Source organism: Cinclus cinclus, chromosome 20 (assembly GCF_963662255.1).
Source record: "Cinclus cinclus chromosome 20, bCinCin1.1, whole genome shotgun sequence".
NCBI classification, from domain to species: Eukaryota; Metazoa; Chordata; class Aves; order Passeriformes; family Cinclidae; genus Cinclus; species Cinclus cinclus.
In genome coordinates, this window is record NC_085065.1 from 9185324 (window position 1) to 9205784 (window position 20461).

Genomic DNA, 20461 nt, shown 5'->3' on the forward strand with positions numbered 1-20461 from the left:
GTTATTTAATACCAACATGTCAGGTCGCAGAAAAATATTCTAAGTGATATATAAAAGCATCACTGCTAGACTCATGTCCAAACACAAGGTAGACAGTTTTAAAATAAACTCGATTAAAATATGCATTAGTATAAACATAGTACTAGAAAAGCACTTTTGAACAAGAATTTCCTTTACTAATTGTTACAATTCTAAATTTTCCCATATACACTTTTCTGTAAGTTCAACACAAGCCAGATGTTAAATCCTTAATATACTACATGTAAAGTGAAACCCATTTCCAAGGATCATATACGTTATAAGCATTGTCAGTTAGAAATCTGTGTCTCAATAAATCAGAATTTTTCCTGTGGGACTAAACAAACAAACCCACAATAACCAGCAATATGCATACCCAGAAGTGACAAATGCTCTAATAATGCAATATAATTTAAACTACAGCGAAAGATGCCAGAACCTGACACAAAACCAGTCAATTTTCTGTACAACAAATTCACCCAAAGTTCTCCACAATAGGCTGTGCTGTGACTAGATTTAGAATTCCAGACCCATATAACTTGCACATAGTGTAACTCGTGAAGTTTAAAATTCCAAATGAAAACATCACACATTTATCAGAGAACACAAAGATGCAATGCATCACTGGATAGAAACAGTTAAGTCAATAAATCATTCATCTCATGCAATAATAAAATTCTGGGAGAGAGTCTCCAAGGCTATTTGAAATTGCCATAAGGGAAGGAGGACACGACAGCGACTCCAGACTCCAGCAGTCTGTGCCGGGACTGAGCCACTCGTGGCCACAGCCAGATGGAGCCTGCCCAGATTTGCCATGTTTAGACTCCTGTTTTTACATCACGATGTCTACTTCACAGCATTGTTTCACTGTAAACAAAAGGCTTCCTTTTTCCACTTCTCCTCCCTTATTCCACTCCAAGCCAAAAGTAAAACAAAACACAAAACCCCCCAGACCATTGAATTCTTCCTTCGAGCAGCTCATGCATTCACGTTTCCTAGATTCATTCAGCCATGGGCTCGCTGCCATACATGTCACCCACCCTATTCATGTGTCCAGTTTATTTGATATGCCTCTCAAGAGGTAAAGGAAAGAAATCATGCTGCCACTTTTGCAATGAAGATAGCAGCCCACCCCAGGCACTGCAAACCCTACCAGGAAGGTTTACAAGTCTCTTTCATAGAGATTCATGTTAATTCAAGTTAAGTGGAGTAAGTAGATGAAAAAGAAGTTGGGTTTGGTTTGCCTTTTTGTTTTTTTAGCTATATACCAAATGTGTAAACTAAAGCTGAATGATACAAAATAAACCATGCTCATCAGGGCTCTATGTAAATTAGGGCATCAGCCATAGTTCAGTGAGAAAGAAGTAGAAGTAACACGTGGGAAACTTAAAGGAAACAAAGGCTATTGGGAATATCTGCATTTCCTGGTTCAGTGTGGATGGAGCCTCTCAGACCAGCCAGGATGTTTCTACTGCATAACTTTCATATACTATAAATTCCATTTCTCTTCTCCACCCTCCTCCAAAATGGCCTAACCATCCCATCTCACCCATTTTTCAACACCCGAAAAACCAACCACTACTGCACTGTTGGACAGACACCACTTACAGAGACTTAAAACTGTGCTGTCACCTGGGGTGGGGGGAATAACACGGCTTTAAATTAACAGCCATTAGAATAGCTCAGAGGAAAAAGTCAGCAAAGATCAATTTTCAGACCAATTTCAAAGTTATTCCTTCTGTTTCTCATATTGGTGACAAGTATAAAATCGTATTCCAGTAAACAAAATCAGGGTAGGAAACAGAAATCCATTAAAAAAGATGAAAAATCCTGCAACTTTGCTGTTATGTTCGCTGTAGCAGGCTCAGTTATTTCTTACCCTCCTGCAATATTAAAAATACAATCCATAAAAAAACCTTTAGAGTAACATAACCACGATTAATCTCAAACTGCAGAGGTGGTTTTTATATCCAAGTATGAGTGAAGTAAACTCTAATTCAATTATCGAAGAAATACTGGAATAAAACAGTTTTTAAGAAGTTAGGCAAAGAAAAGGGGGTCACTTTTATCTTAAACTCTTAAATTGTGCTAAAAATCTTACCTCAGTCCTTAAAAGACCTCTTTACAATCCCAGCAGTTAGTTTTTAACCGAAACAGAAGCAATTATTGCAAAATTATCAATTTGTAAAATACTTAAAGGAGCACAGGATCCTTCCTCTGATAGGTAAATAAAAAAGGTAACCTGGAAATTCACCCATCTATTTCTCAGTTTGTTTTGACAGGAACAGGAATGGGGGGAAAGCTAATGGGAGAAATAAATGATAGCTCTGCCTGATGCATTTCATGCACCTCTGACAACGCGCTGGGGACAAACCTGCCAGCAAGGAGCAGAGCTCTTGGATTTGTTTCACTGCAGTAAAACTCTCCACCCTCTGAATGAGCTGTAGGAGAGGCAACAACAAAAGAAATTCATGATCTAATTACCAATCGGACAAAAATGCCCTGAATTTTAAAAAGGGCTCAGACAAGAGGCACCTGCAGCTAAGTCAGACTCCTGGGTGTCAGGGATTGTGGATCCCAGCAGTGCTCCAGGCTCTGCTGCCAGGGCTGTCAGGACATGGCCACACATGTGATTGAAACAGGACGTCTCAAAACTCTGTCTCTGCTGCAGACACCATCCTTGGGGAGCTCCACTACTGCTGGGACTTTTCTGGGAAGAGGAGAAAGGAAAAGAACCAGGGGAAAAAAAAAATAAAGAAATAAGACCCCCGAAAGCACGGACATAATTTACCCTTCCCAAGAAATTCCCATGCTACCCCAGAAAAATGCTGTGCATATTGATTTTATCAAAAAACCAAAAGGATTGTCAGATGCTTTTTAAGAAATAATTCCTAACTCATGAGAAAAGCTCGGGCAACAACTTTTATTCGGGAGAAAAAAAGAATTCTGGCATTTCAAATACATATTTAAGTATTTACAAAAAATAATCCTCTAATAAGTAAAACAATGTTAAAGAGTTCAAGAGGGTCATGATTTTGATACTATCACTAGCAGAAATCATTAATTAAGCATCTGCCCTTAATCTAAACTCCTAGTTCAGCACAATTTTGTTTTATTACTGCACCTGATGTACTGACATGATATTATATGGGGCAATACAGATGAGTAATGTACTCTTATATCCTCCTGCATTATCATCAATATCCACAACCTCAGACATTCTGTCTCCTCCATAATATGTGGATCCTGCCTCTTTCTTATTTAGTACAGTTGAAATACTCAAGCACAATATCCCTATATTCATGTTTTTTTGGAATACTGATTTTAGTGGAATGCTTTCAACTCTGGAAGTTGCCTCTCTCTCTGGAACTTGACAGTCTGGCTTCTGCCAAAAATAAAAACAGGGTCAGCAGAAAGGCGTGTGGATTATACAGACACACACACCCCTTTACCTGGTCATGCCTCTGATGATGGAACTCTGTCTCTACCTGCAGAAATGCAACATCATCTAAATCAGGAAAACTCCAGCTGCTTAAAGGCAGCACAGATGGAAAACCAAACCAAGACAATGTCACCATTAAAACATCATTAAAACTCTTGTGTACCTCAGTCCAGTCCACGACACACCCATGAAGCCTCATCTCCAGGAGATTATTGCATCATTAGCCTATACCATTTATAAACTGATTAAGTTATTGCAGTCCTTTAATATGGACAGATTCAGTTTGGTTTCTCTGTTTAAACAGATGTGTCCTACAGAACTAATCCAAACAGTTTAAGAAACTGCTGCTGTTGAAGAGCAATGAGCCAACTGAATGAGCAATCTTATTTATTTCAACTGAAATAAAGCAACTTACAGTAAAACCTTGGTTTTACACAAGTTTCTTCAATTATTCAGACAAATCAGTACAATTTATATAGTACTGTAAGAAATAATATGAAAGGGAATTTAAAGAAAAGAACACAAGAGACTCAGATTAAATAGCTTATCAACACATGGAAATAAAGGATATTGCCCATAAACCACTGCCATGCCATTTAAGCTAAAACTTCAGAAATCTTTTGGGAAGATGCAATGCTCAAGAAGTAAAAATACAAGAATTTTTTTGAGAAAGAAGAACACAGAGTAGAAGATACTAAGTAGGGTAGAGTGAAGATTAAGAAAGATAATGGGGAGGAGCTGAGACTGAAAAGAGGAGTGCAAGGTGATTACAGAAATGCAGAAAGGGTAACACTGTGCATCAACACTCCTAGCAGTACAGCAAATCCATAAAAATCCAAGAAAATGTTCCCAACAAGTTCAAAACCATTTCATTACAGAAGGCAGAATGGCTTCCAAGCCCAAGGAGCATCCAAGTATTTCCATGGACCTCAAACACCAGTTATGAACTTCAGACAGTCCAAGTGGACATGATGAGGATTTTAAGGGGACACAGAAATGGAAAACCCTCATTTTCCTGCAGCCTTCCACTCTAGGAACCCTTAACCTCTGGCAGTTCTGCTCACAGTGTTATAATAAATAACTCCTGATTTCTACCATTTCTTACATGGCTGCACAAGGAAGGTAAGAGCAGACCCAGTTTTCCAGAGGAATCCTTACATGCATTTCCTAGACACTGCTACTTGGACATCTCAACTGCTAATTGAGTGCAATCCTGGGGTACCCAAATATAATTAATTGCTAAACAAATATCTTAACTGTCCAAGTACAATGTTATTTCCTCTCACAACTATCTTCTGACACCTCAATTATTTAATACTAAACACCTTCCAATGACCCAATTCCTTTAGTTTCTCTATAATTTGTGTATCTTAGAGCCAAAAAGACAATTTATACTAAAATAAGACCAGAGATATGCTAAAACTGATGAGTTATCTAGTGACAAAGAGGGCACATGCTTTTTCCCTTTTACACTGCTTCATCATCTTTTACACTGCTGCATTCCCTTCCTCACTGCTTCATAAACTGTACCTCCTTTCTGCATTAACTATATTTAAGAATTCACAAATATATTTCCTGTTCATCTTTCATTATCGAAGACTATGAATGGCACTGTTAATGTTAAAGTGATGCAAGTTTTTAAAATACTAAAAATCAAAATGCAGTGATTGCTTTGGAACAGGCATCCTACATTAAGCTACATCTCCAGCTAATCATGTATTTTCACTAAATATAAGCAAACAAACTACACTAAGTCAGTTCAGGAAGTCGTGCCTGCACTCCTGGATGTAACTGTCCTCACCAAAAGATGCTGTTGCTGAACGGTCACAGGACAGGAGTGCTTTTTAGGGTGCACACAAACATTCCAGCATTTAGCTAAAAATTAAAAAAACAACTAGAAACAAACGAGTCTCGCAGATCTTGCCCCTAAACACAGACTGTTCTTCAGGAGACAATAAAAACCACGGGATTGGAGAAGATAAAGTGTTAATCACATATTTGGTGGTTTATGAGCCAAAGCAGTCTGAGGTTTAAACTGCTTCTGCTCAGTGCTCATCCCATTCAGAGACGATGAATCATTTCCCATTTGGCAGCACTTCTGCCTACAAGGCTTGTCTTCTGTGAGATTTCTCCTGTAGCCTTGTAATAGATTTGCTAATTTAGTACACCTGACTTTGAGCAAAAGCTATTGTTGCCAGCTGTCAGACTAGACCTCGTCCTGTTTATCAGACACATCTCCACCAGCCTGGCCTGCCCCAGTCACAGAAACACAACACTCCTCACTAATCCCAGGGCAGTAAATTATTTTCTAATATCCTTGTTTTTCTTACTCTGCCAAAATACCAACACATCACAGATTTAAAGCAACAGCAAAATCAATTTATCCTCAGCAGCTGGGCTCATACCAGTTTATCCAATTACCACATTTTTTTAAAGTAATTTATACTGTTCTAGTCATCCTGTCCATGAATTTCTGAGTTCCAGGAGTAGAGGTTTGACTGTTTCAAACAAAGGTAATATAAGCTCACAGGGAGTGTATTCTAGTTTTTTAGGCAGGCCTCCACAGCTCTTTGAAAGATAAATCAGAACAAAACAAAATATTAAACACCTTACACATACTAAAACATTTCCTCATTTCTCCCAGAGCTTTGTGCATGCAAAAGAAAGTGCATTACTTACTGTTTATAAATTTTTGTGTGGACAGAAGCCCAGGGTAGGGGCAACAGAGAAAATACAGGGAGAGTTTGGGGTGGGTTTGGGATTTTGTTTTGGGGTTTTTTTTTTTGTGGTTTGGTGTTTTGTAGTTTTGGTTTGTTTTTTTTTTTTTTTTAACGTCCCTAGAGTGAATCTGGAAAGCATAAGAAAAAACAATTTGTGTATAATATTTTTATGCCTAAACAAAATCTACCAGAACCTAACCCTTTACATTCCAGATTACATACATCAGTTATACAGATGCAAAAAAAGCAAATCTGTTCTTTACAGGTTTCACACAGAATGTTCACAGAAACACATGCTGACATATCAGATATTCTTTTGATATTCTTCTAAATGTTTTGAAACTCAGTGTAATCAACAAAAATAAGAGAATGCACACTCGGCAAACAAATATGGAGCATTGACATAGCTCCCTTGTGTTCTCAGGGGGCTGTCAAAGCCACTTACTCATCTCTATCACTCAAATCTGGCTGCTGAATTCATGCTGAGCAGTCAAGGAAATGCACCTGGACTCTTCTACCTCGGACTGACTTGAAAGGCCAGACAGAAACTGTGATTCAACATGCAAAGACCATTTACCACGAGCAGTTCCACACCACCCTGTGGTGATCTTCTGCTATACCTGTTAGCAAAATTAAATTTCATTGTATTTGCCTTGCAGAGTAGCAGAGGATCCCCTCTGACCCTTTCTCTCATGACAAAATGCATCCAACACTCCACTACAAACCCCCTGTCCTTGCAAAGGGAACACAGGTCTGGGAGCTCAGCTGCAGAGTCAGCACCTGCTCTTCCAGCTGGGACAGAGTAGAGAAACCTGGGAAAGAGAACAAAATCTTGGGATTTTGGGAAACAGAGGTGAAGTCAGAGCAAACAACATGCTCAAGAAGCAGAATTACTTCATTGCCTTGCAACAGCTACACAGCCAGTCTAGTCAGATGTAAAGCTGATGTTCTTGCAAGTCAAAAGACCTGTGTGTCTGTGTGTGTGTATATATATATATATATATAGTTTCACAAGGCTTTTCATTGTAACATTTGAAATAATGAATCAGATACTGTATTTCAAGTATTATTCATCTGTACAACTTAAGGTAGCCCTGAGGAATCATTAAAGAAAAATATTTGCCAGGAAAAAATAACCTAGAATATATGATTCATTCACTTCTGAAACAATAAAATGGTTAACTATAACAAAAACAACTATATTGTAAATACTTCAATTAAAATGTAAAAAAAACACCAAAACCTAGCCAAATACAATGAAGAAAGCATGCCCTTACAATAAAAACAAACCACTAAATGTGCATATGTGTGCAAATAACAAAACATCTTGCTGGAAAAAGGTAATTTTATGAAATGCAGTTAATACCATATCTGATGGAAATGGTACTCTATTTTTTAGGGATTTAATGGTTTTAGAACAACAAAGACACACCTCAACTCTCAAGCTTAACTATTCTTCTATTCAGCTGATGAATAGATATTCATTTCAGCAGACAGTGACACATGTAGTGTATATCTAAAAACCAAACAGATGCTGAACATCCCCCTGGCAAGCAGACAAGGCTATCACTGACCTTCAATCATGACAAAAGGGATCAGCTGAACAAAATCATGCATTTAATAACTTTGTAATTGTCCAAAGCTCAAAGAAGTGTGAAAATGAGCAGTTTTTGGAAAAGAAGTCCCATAGGATCAGACTTTGCTTCAGCTCGGTAAACACTGAGGGAAAAAAAAAGTACTGTTATGCATCAAAAAATAAGTGTAACTGTGAAATAAGAAAACAGTCTAAAAACCTCATTTTCCTTCCTAGTTAGACAATATTTAGTTTACTTAAAATGAAACCTTGCAGTTTCACATTTTACCAGTTCTTTCATTTTTAGTTTTCTCAAAAAAAATTAATCATCCATCTGAATGCACCCATAACTTCTCACTCTGTCTACAGACCTCTACAAGAAACTTCAAATGGCACATCTGCCTGTGTCTTCCTGGAGATACACCTGCCCAGTACAGGTAATTTCTGGTTTGTTTTTTCGCTGGTCAAACTCTTTTGCAGGCTCCTTTGTGTGTGTTTCATACACACAGAGAGTGAAGATCAAAGTGTTTTGCAACACTGGCAACTCAGTGTAAACAGAGTATAGTGTACTTAATCAACCCCCTGACACTTGAAGATGCTCTGGTGTAAATTCAGTGTGGATAAAGTGTAAAATTAAAGGGCTACCCTCTTCTATAGAGAAATATTCACAAAGAATGCAAGATCCATCACAGTGTACAAATGATGACTGCCATAGCTCGCAGCTTTCTCTGTCCTTTTGATATTTAACATATTAACATTGATTCTAACTAAAGAAGCTCAAATTTTCCATGCAATGAACTAATCAACAGCACATAACACTTCTCTGAAAACTTTTAACCTCTGGAGTTGCATTAATTGTAACCTTTGTGAAAATACGGCATGTAAATGAGCCAAGGAAACTGAAATACTACATAATTCAATTTAATTAATGGCAAGTTTTCTGACCCTTTTAAAGCAAGAAAATATTAGCATTAATGAGGTGACCAAGATATTCTTAGAATCAAGGGTATTTTCAAAAAAACTTCTCAGGTTTGCTAAAAGCTGAAGAATTCCTTTGGTTCTACACATAAGGAGTAACCCTGATCTTACCTGCAAGCTTTTCTAGAATTATGTTCTAAATCATGGCCACTTAGAAGCCAGCCCATAACTTTCCTATTTCTTCTATACAATATCAAGGTGATGAACATGTGGAGCAAAGGGAGAATTTTTGGGGTGGGTATTTTTTCCTGTTTGTTTTTAAACTTCTGGCCTCTTCCAAACTGCAACCACTCACATTCTATGCATGTTAGGCATCTTGAATTCTTATAAAGCCCCTCTGCTGAAGATGACCCCTTCTTCCCAATAAAACACATCACCAACAGAACACTACATGTGCATTCCCTGGTGACAAAGAGTTAACAAGTGTTGAAGGGCGTGGAGCAGGAGGCTCTGGGCTGCCTCTCTCACCCTGTGTCACGTTCAGTGCTGCAGCACCAGAGCCCAGGTAGCAACAGATCCCCAGCACCTCATCCTGCCAAAACCAGACTCCACCATCTGCCCATTTCCCAGAACAGCTCCTTGTTCCAGGTCACTCCCTTTTCCTCCACCCTCATCCAGCTTTTGCACCCTGTGCATTCCAGGTAGTGCCTCTCTTCACACCAGGAACGCTCGGAGTTCAGCTCCTCACTAAACCTGCCCCAAGCCTTACCTGGCTGACACAGCCACACCTGCCTATTACCGTGTCCCTGTCTGACAGTGCCTCTGCCCCAGAATAAAGATATCTACAAGAACAAAGCATTTCTAGATGATGTGCAATGTATTTTTAATCCTTTCTGAAACTCGTTGAAGTTTAGCAGAATCTTCCCAAAATAAATTTGGTCTGATTTAGCTCCTCAGCATGAAAAATGTCCATGTTAGCCAGCTGCTAACAGCACTGAGCAGTGTCTGATAATGGGAAGCACTAACTGGAGCTGGCATTATTAGCTCCAGCTCGGTATTCCAAGTTCAGCCAGAGTTATAAATTCCACTAATGGCAAGTAAAAGGCCAAGATGTTCAGACAGACAAAGCAATTCCATGTTCAAATGACACAAAGTAGAAGCAAGTGCAGGCCCCAGAGCCCCCAGTCCCCACAGTGCTGAAGGGACAAAGGAACAATCCAAGGGTCAGGGTGACCAGGGACAATTTTCCTGAGCATTTACTGCCATTCCACTGCAGTGACACAGGGTGGGAGCACGACAAGTGCATCTCCAGGCATGGACTACACTGCAAAGAACCGTTGAAATGTGGAGAGTAAGGTTACTAAATTCCAATAAACTTACAAGAAATATAAAGCTTGAATGGGTCCAAAGTCCTGCTCAGTGTAGATGAAGTTACATTATGCTGATACACAGGAAATAGCTGACTGATTCTACAGGATGAACAATTCACCAGAGGAAAGAAACTTTCAGGAAAAATGATAAATATTGTAATGAGGAAATCCGAGGCACGTATTCACAATGCCACATTCACATCTCACAAATGAACAGAAATTTCTTCACGATCCCCTGGCCACAGAAGCAAGTGAGACACAGACAAATATAAATATACAGGATCTCCCCCCAGGCAGAATAACCACTTGCTATTTGGGAGGGGAACCAAGAACTTTACAGTTTATCCTTGTATATGGGACTCCAGAACTTTTAACCTCCTTTTACCCCCCTCATAACAGCTACTGAGAGAACACTGTGAACTGTGGGAACTGCTTGAGGAAGGGAGAGAAGACTACACAAATAGTTTATGACAAGCCAGGCACGACGCACGTACTACTGAAAATTACTCTAAGTCATTTTTTCCTTAAAGCCCTTCTCTTTTCCTGCTGCAGAAGAAAGCAGAAGCCAACATTTTAAATCAGCTTTCAACCCAGTTCTTAAGAAGAAATCACAAATATGAAGGATGTTCACAAAAGGGCCACAGGGTTACACGACAACACAACTTCAGAATAAACCTTGCCCCCCTCACATTAGTACAAAGATTTAAGCCCTGTAACTTTTAAACAAAAAGCTGATATCAAACTATTTAGGGTAAATTTGAATTATTGCATAGCACCTGGAATTTACAAACAGCATTTGCTTCTCAAAGAAACCAGGGACAATTCCCCTGTGCAGCAGCATTAATAAGCTTCCAGCAGTTTTTCCCCATTCCAACATTCTTGACCAAGAGTTTATTATAACTGTGTGTGATATATATATATATATATATATATATATACATACACACACACACACATTTGAAGATTCTGTTCATCAACACCCTGTGCTTCACCAAGCATTCAGAATTGCTAGTTAGACATTTAGAAATTCCACATACACAACACTCTGGAAATTATCAAAGATGGCACAAAAAAATTTTATCGTTTTTCACAAGCTTCAATTAACAAGAACCTTCTGCAAGAACAGTATAAAACATTTTGAACTTTCTACCACAATCCTCTAAATAAAAGCCCTAGAAATTTTCTGCTTTATCATGCATTATGCCCTTCTTTAAGTCTGGGCAATTTATGTGTCATACACTGTGCACTCAGGCTTAAAGAGGGCAATCATTTTAAATTTCATACTTGGTACTGCTGAGCAAGTGCTCTCCAGAAGATGTGAGGACGAGGTCCTTCACATCTATTTAAATGAAGTGCTTAGCAACGGGTATTTTGTGTCCTTTAAAACAAATGTATTTGTGTTGTCAGGATGAAGAGAAATGCTCAGTATCTTCAGATTTTCACACTGACAGTGCAATCATTGAATCACTACAGCCTGGCTCAGTGCTGTACTTAGCAACATGACATGCACATTTCTTTACATTTTAGCCCAAGCACAGGAACCCACATTTGTTTTCTGCTTCCACCATAAAGTGACACAAAATCTTGCAAACTTAACGGTCCCTTCATGTCCCTGTGTCAGCTCTTGAACAACTGTACCCCACTCTGTCCTGTTTCACCTCTACAAATGTCCCCTTTTGCCTCTGAATGACACTGCCTGCACCAGCTCTATCCTGTGAAGTTTCTTATATCACACCTGATACCACCCTTCATAAATTAAGACAGAAAAACTTACTTTGCTGCTGAACAAAAAAAGAGGACACCTAAATATTACTACAACTAAGCACAATGCTATTACTCATCTAGTCCTGCACACAATCTTCTATACAGAGCTATAAACTATTTTATAATCCACGAGAGAAAATAATGGGAAGAACTTATTCTCTGAAAATAAATATTTATAGATATTATAAATAAATAATTTCAGAACAATGTGAACATTTTCTGTTAAGAGTCAAATTGAAGGACTACTTGTCATAAGGATACCTAAATGCTTGGTACAATTAGTGCCATGAATTTCTAATCCCACACTGTTAAGCATGAATGCAATTCTATGAATTTTATTCAGACATGTTTAGTTCTTTTGCATACTTAAGGATTTTTATTTTACTTTTTTTAACCAGCCATGTCCATAAATATCTAACCCAGATACACCTTTCCTCCCTCACCAGAAATAAAATTAATTTTAGTCAATTTTATATTTTTTGCATAAAAAATACCTGCATTTATTAGATTGCCTTTTACTAAAATGAAACAACAAATTACTAAGCACACTCCATCTACTTTCCTCATGTCCTACAATATACACAAAGCAGGAGCTTTACTATACATAATTTTGGAAGTGTACAGCCTGGTCTTTATCTGTCTTGGAGAAATCTTCAAGTTGACCCAAGTTTAGAAAATTCCTCTAAGTATTACCAACACAGATTCCACCCCCAATTAAATACAAGCACAACTACATCTATAATTGAATTTATGTATGCATCTATATATAAACTCCAAATCAAATGGTTAAGCATGTTAAAAAGAAGCATCATGACAGATATAATTAGTTATTACTCCATTTAACTCCATCAGTAATGTTAAAATCTGGGTCAAGGCAGAATGAAAATGCCACCAAGAGCCTGCTGCTCTGTGAACCTGCCTGAAGCCACCACTCATTTACACATTAACCCACCACAGTTCTCTATAGCCAGAGAAAAAGGGGAATGATAAGAGCTGGACTTTAACGTGGACATATTCCTCAGCCCACCCCATCAGACAGCACAGGATGGAGCAGAGGGACATGTGCATCCCAAAAATCAGTGCTGTGGGTTGGAAAGCTTTGCTATGGCATTGTCACTCTGATGTTTGTGGCAAGATAGCATCACACACACTGACTGAGGCACGACTGGCACAATCTGGGTACACAGTTTTACTGTGACCAGTAAATTACATAGCCTGGACATTCTCTGCATATTTGAAACAACTCAAATGAATTGGTTACAGAAAGGAAGCATTGAAGCTGTTCCACTGACAATCCCACAGCCATGGAGTGACTCTCCCTTTCTCTGAGAAAACAAGCCTCGTAACTTGGGTTAAATACACACTGGCCAAGAGTCATTCCACAAAATTACCAACAGGATACAGTCACAGAAACTCACATACTGCTACTTTTTGTTTCACTTTCAGAATTTTGAAAATGTGAGTAACACTTCACCAAAAGCAATGTGTGTTACTCACTTCTAGGGATATCAGCCCTCCTGGTCTGATCTGCATGAGCAATAGCAAGAAAAAAGTATTTTGAAGTGGAAAAAAAAGCAATTCTCAAGAGTCTACAGGATGCTAAAACACAGCTGATAGTGCAACACAAATATGGCATATGAGCGATAGCTGCACACAAATCACCCCAACTGCATAGTCTCAGAAGGCCCAAAACAGAACCATCTTTTCTGTGGATTTAAACTCAAAAGAAACAATGTTCATGGGCAGAAAGTCAAAAGATAGTGGATCTAAATCCCAGCTTTGCTTGGTTTATCCTTTTTATGATCTTGAGCATGTCTATTCTCCATCCTGTATCAGTTTCCCCCTTAAACTCAGATGATAATGCTTAGCCAGTTGTGTCCTGAGCTTTGTTATCAACAGACGAAGACTTCTTTAAAGTTACAAGCAATCTTATCTACACTTTCATTGGAAGTACTTAAAGATGAAGTAGCAAGAAAAAGTCAACAATTTGCTTCCTTGAATATATTACTGACAAATGTCCCTCAAGATTCTGATCCTCTTCCCCAAACAGGAACGTTCTTTGCTAACAGCAGACACACACAGCAGCTCCTTTTCCATGCACTGTGACACCACAAGGTGAAATCTTCCCAGCTCTCAGGAGTCACTGGAATGACCTCAGCCCTGCACGTGTGACAAAGCATTTACATTTCATACATTAAAGCAAGCACACAACAGCCTGTGCAGTAATGCACTCGTGCCACTCAGCCAAGTCAGAAGCCAGCTCACGTCATTGCTGTGAGGAGAGCAGGGAAGACACCCAAAGGAATCATCCACCCTCTCTTAAACACGGCAAGAAAGGTCTGGCCCAGTGGGGAGACCTCATTCTAAGTAAGATGGCAGAGCAAGAAAGCACTTCAAAGGTCATGAGACAAACCAGAACAAAACATTAAAAGCTGTCTTCTTTCAGGGATCTACCCATTCACCTTACAGACACAAAGACAAAATGTTTTCATCTGGGGCCTGATCATATTTTTTTCAGTGTGTTTAACAAAGAAAACAGAATTTAATTTGTCACCACTAGATGAGTTTCTCAGCTTTGTTCAGCTATGCAGACAGACATTACAGGATGGTGTAAGCACTTTAAACTTCACTGAAAACTACAATTCTAAACATTACTCTCTAATACGCCAACCCCAGGATTTCCTTTATTTTTTTCCCCAGCAATAGCTTCATTTTTTTAAAACATTACCATTAGGAGTGCCTGCAGATTTCCTATATGTCTCCCACATATGCCCCATATGTTACCTACACATGGAAATCCCCTACTGGCTTCTGTAATGCTCTCCTGATTGTACAGCCACAGGTGAATAGTGGCATTTTCTTGAACTGAATTTCCATTTTTTAACTGAAGCCCCCATAACTGTTTTCCTACAATTTCTTCCCCCAAATCCTTTCTGATCTTTGTTTTCCTTGCCATGATACCCCATTATGCACTCTTGAACACAGATATCTAGTTTTATACCCAGATGAAGAAAACTTGGTCATACAAGCTGAACTCATAGAAACAAACAGCTGAAACTGCTCCATACAGCTGCTCGGTTGTTTATTACAATTCTTTGGCATCTGTATGATCCACAACTGATTTATATGTATATAAATATCTATAACTCTATACTGTGTATAGAAGAAAGCATATATTTACACACAAACTTCATACTTTGATGAAAATATTGAGGGCCAAGCAGCCATCAGTCCCTGTACATCTCATTAGACACATGTCCATTGACTTTGTTATGACTGCACCAGTTTAATCCACCTACTATGTAATTTATTGATTCGGATTTCTTAATGACACATGGCTTACAAAAACTAGTACTTAAGTCAAATATACCTTACATGAAGGAACTCTATTGTTTTACTGTTGACCAAAGCCTATCTAACTACAGGCTGCTGGTAGGAGAGGCAGTCCTGCCCTCTTTACAGCTTCTTCTCTGCCTCCCTCTTCTTCAATACAAAATACCTTTTTTTTTTTTCCTGGTAGGATTAGCTTTTAGCTCATCCCATAGCTACACAGTTGCTGGAGTCAACACAAGGGAGGGCCCAGAAAGTGAAGCCAGGGACTACAAAGAGAAAAAAGAAACAGCACTCAGATTTTAAACTGACCTAAAATGGCACTACAATTTCAGTCAACTGTAAAACCACTGCCTTGCTACATAAAAATATAGGGAGCCACTTATTAATTATCAATCAGATGTTCCCACAGTGAGGCTCTGCTATCCAATAAAATTCAGTCCTATTTCCTCCACCACTGATGGAGAATTTAGGATTCAGGTAAACCACTGTCTTCAATGGGATTAATTTAAGACTTAGATTTCTCCACTGCAAAAAACAGGTTTGAACATTCCACATAGTTTTACAAAGCTCAGGAATTCTAGCTTTTTCTAAATATTAAGCATGCTTTGCAAGAAATATGATTAGCATTAGAGCCAGAGTTTCTATGGTCTGGTAAAACAGCAGCACTTTCTCCTCCAACACTATAACTTCACAGTACAGTCCCACCTTTCTGCTATGAGGGCGGAATAGACAGTAAAGCAGCAAGAGAGAAGAGAGACAGGGACAGCACATGAGATGCTGATCCATTTTCCACAACACAACACCCAGTGCTTTTATTTCCCTAATCAGCAAGCCCTGCAGGAAAGCTGGAAGCAGTAAGAAGGAAGAAAAAAAAAATCCAACAACTCTTCAGGCCTACATCTCATTCCGCACCAGCAAAACTCTTCCAGCTCATTCCAGTTTTATCCATGGGACATTAATTACCACTTTTTCCAGCCCAGTGTAACTGTGTTTTGTGGCTACGGAAGCATCTTTACTTGTTAACAGTTCTGAGACAAACACTACCTGCAACACGTGAACTAAATAAACTTCTGCACTGAACCTTTACTCAACATATTCTAAAGCTCACAGAATTTTGTGGACTTCAAACTGATTTTAGAAAGTATCTGCTTGATAAAAACAGACTTATGGGCTTCAGAGAGCTGTCATTGATCTCCTAAGTGAAAGCAGTCAAATGTAGCTATTTTAACACTAGACAATTCTTACACTAGGACATAAAATATTTACTGAAAACAATGGTCATTTCTCAGTTTTCTGAAGAATGAAATATCAACAAAATTCAACACAGGGGTGGAAGAAATCATAGCATGCTCTGACTGACAGTGCAGTGTATTTACAAATCCACATATTCAACACAACATTGAGAAAGATCACACTAGGAATGGAAAGGGATGACTGCACTTGCAGCTTTTGTAGAACTCAGATGTACTCATGTTAGGACCAGATCAAATGGTGGTAAATATGTGACAGACAAAGACATTTTCCTTACACTTCTTGCACATTGTTATTACAAGCTGCTAAGATAAATTTTACGGAAGACTAGTGCAATTCTAGACTTCAGCTAATTTAAATTACACTGCCTTTATTTTAATCAGAAACAAGGATTTACACCTCCTGCTAGAAGTATCATCAGAAGCCATGACACTTGGATTTTAACAATTATCCAGAGATTTTTTAGCCCAAGATTACTTGAACTGTATCTACATATGGATCACTAAAGACTCAAGTGATATTTGCAACAAATAGCTACACCTGAAACAAAATAATAACCTTTTATAAGAAATGTATAACACAGATGTACTGTAAACTAAGTAAAAACTTACTAGAAGTATGCCACTGCTGTGGTTTGTCTCTGTTGTGGAACCCAGACCTAAATAAACTGTTAAACACTTGGTGTAAAGGTATGCCAAACATTTCTCAGAACTTTCTTAAAGTCCCAACAAAGAGTCAACCTTTTTGCAAAATGAGGCCTAGGTTAAATATTTTATTTGGCTCCTCAAGATGGACTGAGAAGTTGGGCACTAGCTCCAGATCAGTTCTTGGACTCACATCAAACATTACCCTGTCATTTATCCAGTCAGTCAAAACAATGTTTTCCATCTAAACCTTTAATGTTTATGTCCTGAAAAACTGCTAATTGAATCCAGTTATTGAAATCCATTTTTTTTAATCTATACCATCTAATTCAGAGATAGTGAACAGAAAAGATAAGTGTTGAACAATGATTACATAATTAATCCTATAAACATTCAAGCCAAAACAGAAGACTGCTAGTTTCATAGAGCCAAAGAAAATTAAGATTAAATAGCATTTGTCAGTTCGATTATAAACTTCTAAAAACACTGGATATACAGATTCTTCTAATTCCAAACAGTTTTAGAACTCAAGAGCCCTCAAATTGCTTTTCCAATCAAACAAGGTAATCAAAACCACACAAAACACTTAAAACTATTCCTAGGAAAGAAGTGACAACATGTCCACTGAATTAATAAAATTCAATGTTTTTGTTAAACATGTGAAGCTTCCTTACAACAAATGACCTTACATGAAACAACTCCCAATTAGCTGAAGCAGAAAATACCTCAAGCTGTTCAATGGAGAAACAGGACAGTGTTTCCTATAAGCTTCCAATAACAGAACTGGTACTCAATGCCTGCAAGAGCTGCTAACCCTGGAACAATCCTAAAAAGACAATTTTACCTTTATCCCAGGCTCTGCACATTCCCTTCCTAAAACACAAGACAACAAAAAAACAAAAAAATTCCTTAGGGTTGTACCTGCTTCATTTGGGGGCTGACCACAGCATGTAAAACCAGCCTGGTTCTGTCAAAATCACACTCCCCTCAACACACTGAGACTGTCACAGGCACAGTTTCATTATATGCTTAATCCTCAATAAAAATAAACTATGAAACAAATTTGAACACAAAACACAGAGGTGAGAAAGACAACTCCCTAGACAGTATTTTCCTTTTAAATAAGGCTACAGACCATTTTTTATGTTTCAAAGATAAGCAAGTTTGAGAACCCACTGCTCAAGGAAAGAAAGTATTAAAGCACTGCATCAACACAGCAATAACCTGAGGAGAGAGCTACAAAACACTCGGCAAAACAAGGCAGCACTGTTCCATGCAGCAGTCCCAGCTACGCTCATTTTAGGAGTTTTATTTCCAAGTGTAATATAGAGACACTCACAAATCTCCATGAAAACTAAATCACAAATCTAGTCCAAGCAATTCCAAACTAAAACATAGGCAGATGCATTTTACTTTCCCTGTAAAAATAATATGCTCGGAAAAATCAGTATGAAAACACATCTCTTTATTGGGCATTAGACTGGAGATATTTCTTACGTACCTAAACTAAACATAACAACTCCTTTAATATTTTTAAAAACATTTCTTTTGCAAGCTGCTTAGATACCCCAAATAAAGATGAGGATTTACAGTGGAAAGCTATTCTTTTCCAATTGCTTACCTTCATGTACTGATGCTTCAGGACACACAGTATCATTTATGCACTGGAAGACTTAACAATACTTTGAAGAAAAGAGCTAGTTTCAAGTGTCCTGATTTTTTTTAAAGAAAGCTTCAGCCGAATTTCCAGTATTTTTTCCCTCTAAACCTGTTTATCTGGGATTTTATATGGAAAAAAAGCATAGTTTTAAGTATTTAAGACCAGGTGCTTTTCCTTCCTAGCATGCAGGTGAACCGTTTTAATGGAATTTTAAAACATCAGAGGTCAAGTGGTCTTTTGGAGGAGGGCAGCTCAAGGCACTTCACCCAAGAACTATGAACAATCATAGAATCGTGGAATATGCTGAGCTGGAAGAGACCCAGCAGGATGACCGAGTCCAACTCCTAGCCCTGCACAGGACACCCCAAAATCCCTCCCTGTCCCTGAGAATGTTGTCCAGAGACTCCCTGAGATCTGGCAACCTTGGGGCTGTGGCCACTGCCCTGGGGAGCTTCTCCAGAGCCCAACAGTCTTAGCTGAGGAAATCGCTTAAAAACCCCAACAAAACAACAACAACAAACAAACAAAGAGATCAAATCAAAGAGCGTGACAGTTTCCTTCGAGTTTACACCGAGAAGACGAAGGGAAAATAAACAGCAAAGTTGGGGTGCATTAGCTGAAGTTCGCCCAGGCGGCTGCGGGGCCCGGGCCGGGCGGGCGGCGGAGCCCGGACACGCCGAGCCCGGGCCGAGGGGAACCGAGGGGAGGGAAACCTCGCCCTCCCCTTCCCTGCGAGGCCTGAGGGGCCGCTCCGGCCCCAGGTTCAACCTCAACGACAGCCGGAGGAGCCGCTGCCGCCCCCCGCCCGGGCTGGCCCCGCGCCCCCGGCCCAGCCTCACCTGTCAGCCGCAGCTTGACGGGCCCGTTCCGCCGGGCCCCCGGGTTGGACATGGCCCCGGCCGGGGCTCCCCCGCCGCTGCTCCGCCAAGGGCTCGGGGGAGGCGCGAATGGAGCCGGGCCGGGCGCTCAGGGCAGCGGCGGCCGCCGGAGGAGGAGGAGGAGAAGAAGGAGGAGAGGCCCGGATGTGCCCAGCGTCGCCATGAGCGGGGCCGGGGCCGCGGAGGAGGAGCGGAGCCTTCCCCGCTTCCCTCCGCTTCCCCGCCCCCGGGCCCGAGCACAACAAAGCCGGCACGGAGCAGCGCGGACGGACGGGCTGGCGGCGGGCGGGCTCGCCTCGGCTCCTTCTCCCTCTGTCCCTCCCTCCTGCCCCGGGGAGGCCCTGCCCGCGCCCCGCCTCGGGCCCGCCCGGGAGCCTGGGGGGGAACGGCGTCAGGTGGCGGCGGCTGGGGCGGGGAGACCGGGAGTGGGAGAGCTGGGGATCGGGAACGGCCGGGGAATGGGGGAGCTGGGGATCGGGAACGGCCGGGGAATGGGGGAGCTGGGGATCGGGAAGGGCCGGGGAATGGGGGAGCTGGGGATCGGGAACGGCCGGGGAATGGGGGAGCTGGGGATCGGGAACGGCCGGGGAATGGGGGAGCTGCTGGGAGAACTGGAGATCAGGAAGGGTGGAGGAATGGCCGTGTCCTGGGAGAGCTGGGGATCGGGAAGAATGTGGGTGAATGGCCAAGGTGGAGAGGATGACAGAGAAGTTGTCTGGGGAGTTGGGACGGGAAAATCGAGGGTACAAATGGAAAAAGACATGGCAGGAGAATTCAGATCCAGGCTGAAATGTGTGGTTCTATGCAGAGTGCTGCTGATCCAGGGCAGTATTCCCTGTGGACAGGGTGTGACAGACCAGTCCTGGAAATTGTTAAACTTTGGACCAATT

The 20461-nt window shown here is 40.3% G+C and overlaps 1 protein-coding gene across 1 annotated transcript in view; it reads right to left on the reverse strand.

Annotated features, from left to right (window-relative positions):
- Positions 1-19761, reverse strand: part of SMURF2 (SMAD specific E3 ubiquitin protein ligase 2) — a 56216-nt gene extending 36455 nt beyond the window's left edge. Inside the window, exon 1 of the mRNA XM_062506114.1 lies at positions 19533-19761. Coding sequence (XP_062362098.1) covers positions 19533-19584 — 52 coding nt within the window. The 5' untranslated portion in view covers positions 19585-19761. The remainder of the gene's footprint in view (positions 1-19532) is intronic.
- Positions 19762-20461: the final 700 nt, after the last annotated feature.